The 3,206-nt window shown below is 42.5% G+C and overlaps 1 protein-coding gene across 3 annotated transcripts in view; it reads right to left on the reverse strand.

The window, feature by feature from the left end:
• The window catches only part of LOC116377760 (SH3 and PX domain-containing protein 2A), a 47,452-nt gene that overhangs the window by 24,602 nt on the left and 19,644 nt on the right, over nucleotides 1–3,206 (reverse strand). For 2 of the 3 annotated variants that reach the window (XM_031839487.1, XM_031839480.1), the window contains exon 6: nucleotides 2,816–2,847. The exons of the other annotated variant lie outside the window; for it this stretch is intronic. In XM_031839487.1, the coding sequence (XP_031695347.1) occupies nucleotides 2,816–2,847 (32 nt within the window). The remainder of the gene's footprint in view (nucleotides 1–2,815; nucleotides 2,848–3,206) is intronic. 3 annotated transcript variants of the gene reach the window in all.

Consider the following 3,206-nt stretch of genomic DNA (forward strand, 5'->3'; position numbering starts at 1 on the left):
CACACACACACACACACACACACACACACACACACACACACACACACCCTACAGGCCCCCAGAGACCCGCAGCTCAAATAAAGACAGCAAGTCTGCACACATAAACACACTCCCTCGGTCTGTGCGCAACACTGAAATGGTTTCCACTTGCCACGTAAACCTCCTCTCCTCTCCAGCAGCTTTTCACATGCACTAAACCCCCTGAACGCTCCGTTTCTTTTTCTCTCCTGTTCAATTTCAAACTGTGTTCTGCTCATCTCATTGATGATTTAAAGATGATCTGAATCTCCTGAACCTCAACACACCTTAAAGTAGGCAGCAGTCGATCCTACAATGTGAGTTAATTTGATTGGGATTGTTGTCTTTTACCTATGAAACCTTTCCCCCGCCCTTTCTCTCCCGTGTATGGATAAAGTATTATGTATTTCATCACCACGGTATCTAGTTGAAAGATGTTTCCTTCAGGGTTTTGGTTATGGCAGCATGTCTTCTTATCAGTCCTAGTTATCCGACAGTGATTTATACTGAAGAGCCCGGTATCGGCAGTCAATCCTGACAACTCCATTATGTGTTAGACAGAAGATAGTACGTCTTTCTTTGACAGTTTTGTAGATAGTGGCCTGGCTACGGTGCGGAGTCAATAATGCAGACTGCTTCAACCTCAAACTGTGACAAGTCACACTTTGAAGACAATAAATTAGATATGGGCCAGAATCTTAAGTTACTGGAAAAATATGACTGATGAAATCCCTTAGTATATACACACATAATTCCCTTTTAAATTACTTTTTTTCTCCCATTGATCTCCATCACCTATCAGTACAAAACTAATTTCTAACGAAGAGTATCGAAGACAAAGAGAAGTTAGATAAGATAGGACTTTATTCGTCTGGAGGGAAATTGCTGAAGAGGGAGACAAAAAAGTCAAACAATTACGATGTTTCCAATATCGTCATGACAAGAAGATAGTGAGAGCCGGGAGAGTGTCAACCGAAGAGATTCATCTGATTTCTTCTGCTTGCCAGGTAAACGGAGTTCCTAGTCAAACCTCTAACCACGAGCAGTTTTGTGGTAAAGGGCTACATTCTCCTGTTTAGGGGCAGGGGCTCAGTAAACTCTTACGGAGACCTGAACCATGTAATTATGGAAACCGTAAGCTGCAGCTACAGCACAAATTCACCACAGATCCACTGCACTTTATCTGCTGTCCTGCTTTAAAAGAGAGATCAATCTTTCAGCTGCGTTAACCGCTAACGTCCAGCATAGGGACTGTAGTGAAGGTTTAGAGATCAAGTATGCGGGGCTTGTACAATACGTGCTCCATGTTGACTGTGAATAGTAAATCATCATGAGCACCAGACATTAAGTGTGTTATTATTGTTTCCACTGGTCGACTTGATCCCATCGAATGATTTATTGTATAAGCATAAATGCATGTGTATCTTAGAAACTGCATAGGAAATAACATATTTACTATCAAACCCAACCATTCAGAATGAAACAGCTGAAGCTGTGCATGCAAACGTCAGGCACTATATGACAAACTTTCCAGGCAGCAGATATGAATATGACTGGAAACCAATCTAATATATTGCACAGACTAAATGTAGGTTACGCGACACACACACACACACACACACACACACACACACACAGCTAAAATAAGATGCATTTTTCCATTTGGTTATGTAGCTGGAATTCCGTGTTACGTGAAGCCTCAATACCATGGAACATATAATGAAATTAGGTTGGGGTCTTATTTCGTTTGGTGGCAACTCCGGCACAGCTTTTCCTCAGAGTGCATCGCCCACAGAAAAACTAACTTACAGGTCATTTACAGAGACTTTCATTGCCCAGCGATGTCATACATATCTGTGGCAGATTGCAGGAAGGATGGCCACAGCAACTTTGCATCGGATTGCACGGCTAGTGTGTAATTTAGAATTCGTGTGGGTATTCTGAGACTGCATGCAATGCAAGTGCCCGCACACACAAATACACAACACTTGCACAGCTGTTGACGAAACCCGTCTCATGCCTTTCCTGCTGCCTCCCACGCCTGTATCCCCCTGCTCGGCTGAGTCACTTGGACTTTGTGTCTTCCTTGCTCTCTCTCACATACAAACATGAAGCCAACAGCCAACCCTGGCAGAGCAAACTTACAGATGCACAAACAGGTGGTTTCTCCCACCTAACACTGTTCTCTTAACTATTTCATTACCATACAGCAGTGTTTGCTCAGGTTGTGTGTGTTGAAGACCATGTACATTATTTTCTCGACTCATTTTTTATTCTGTCAAATATTATTTTTTTAAACTGTGACAAAATGCCATTTGGCAGACCTCATAGTGAGGTCTGCCAAATATTTTTGACGTGATGTGTGATAACAAATTACAGCAAATCTGTTCATTTGAGAAGCTGAAGCTAAAAATATTTGACATTTTTGCCTGAAAAATAACCTGAAAATAGTTGCCGATTCATTTTCTGTCGATTGACTTATCAATTGATCAATTGATCAATTGTGGCAGCTCTTTTCCAAACATTCTTCTTCCTTGACAAACCAGGTGACGAAACCTGGTAACATTACCCACAATGCAACGTGACTGCCGGAGATTCGGGTGAGTTATGCTAGCAGTGGCTAATGTAGCCTCAAGCAGAGATGAGGAGCGGACTACAGATGTCCCCCAGATATGTTTCACTCTCAAACTTGTAGTCAAAATCACAATATCATTCAAGTAACCAGTAAATACAATGAAGACACAATACAAATGCATGGATACTGATCAACCAAGGTAAAATGATTTCAGATTCTTACCCGATTTACGTTTGCCGGAGCCTCCGCAGTCTCTGGAAAGGAAGCAACACCAGAGGAGCATGGTCAGTATGAGTGTGTGTGCAAGAGAGGTCAGAGCATTAATATGACTTGATCAATCCAGTGACTGGTTACAGCAGAATCTCTGCCTGGGACCATCCGAATGCAGTTGGCACACAAGTACCAGCCAAACCCTTGTTGAGAATGCATGCAGAACTTGACCCACTACCAGAGGGAGGGAGACATGGCGGGATACATCACACGGGTGTGTCTGGACAGTAACAACACAAATCAGAGCTTTTAGCTGATATACTGTATACTGCCTCGCATGTATGTATTTGTTCAAATGGCAGACATGTTGTGTATATGAAGGCGACGCAGCTGCAAATATATA

Source organism: Anarrhichthys ocellatus, unplaced genomic scaffold (genome assembly GCF_004355925.1).
Source record: "Anarrhichthys ocellatus isolate YVR2014 unplaced genomic scaffold, GSC_Weel_1.0 scaffold3, whole genome shotgun sequence".
NCBI lineage: Eukaryota > Metazoa > Chordata > Actinopteri > Perciformes > Anarhichadidae > Anarrhichthys > Anarrhichthys ocellatus.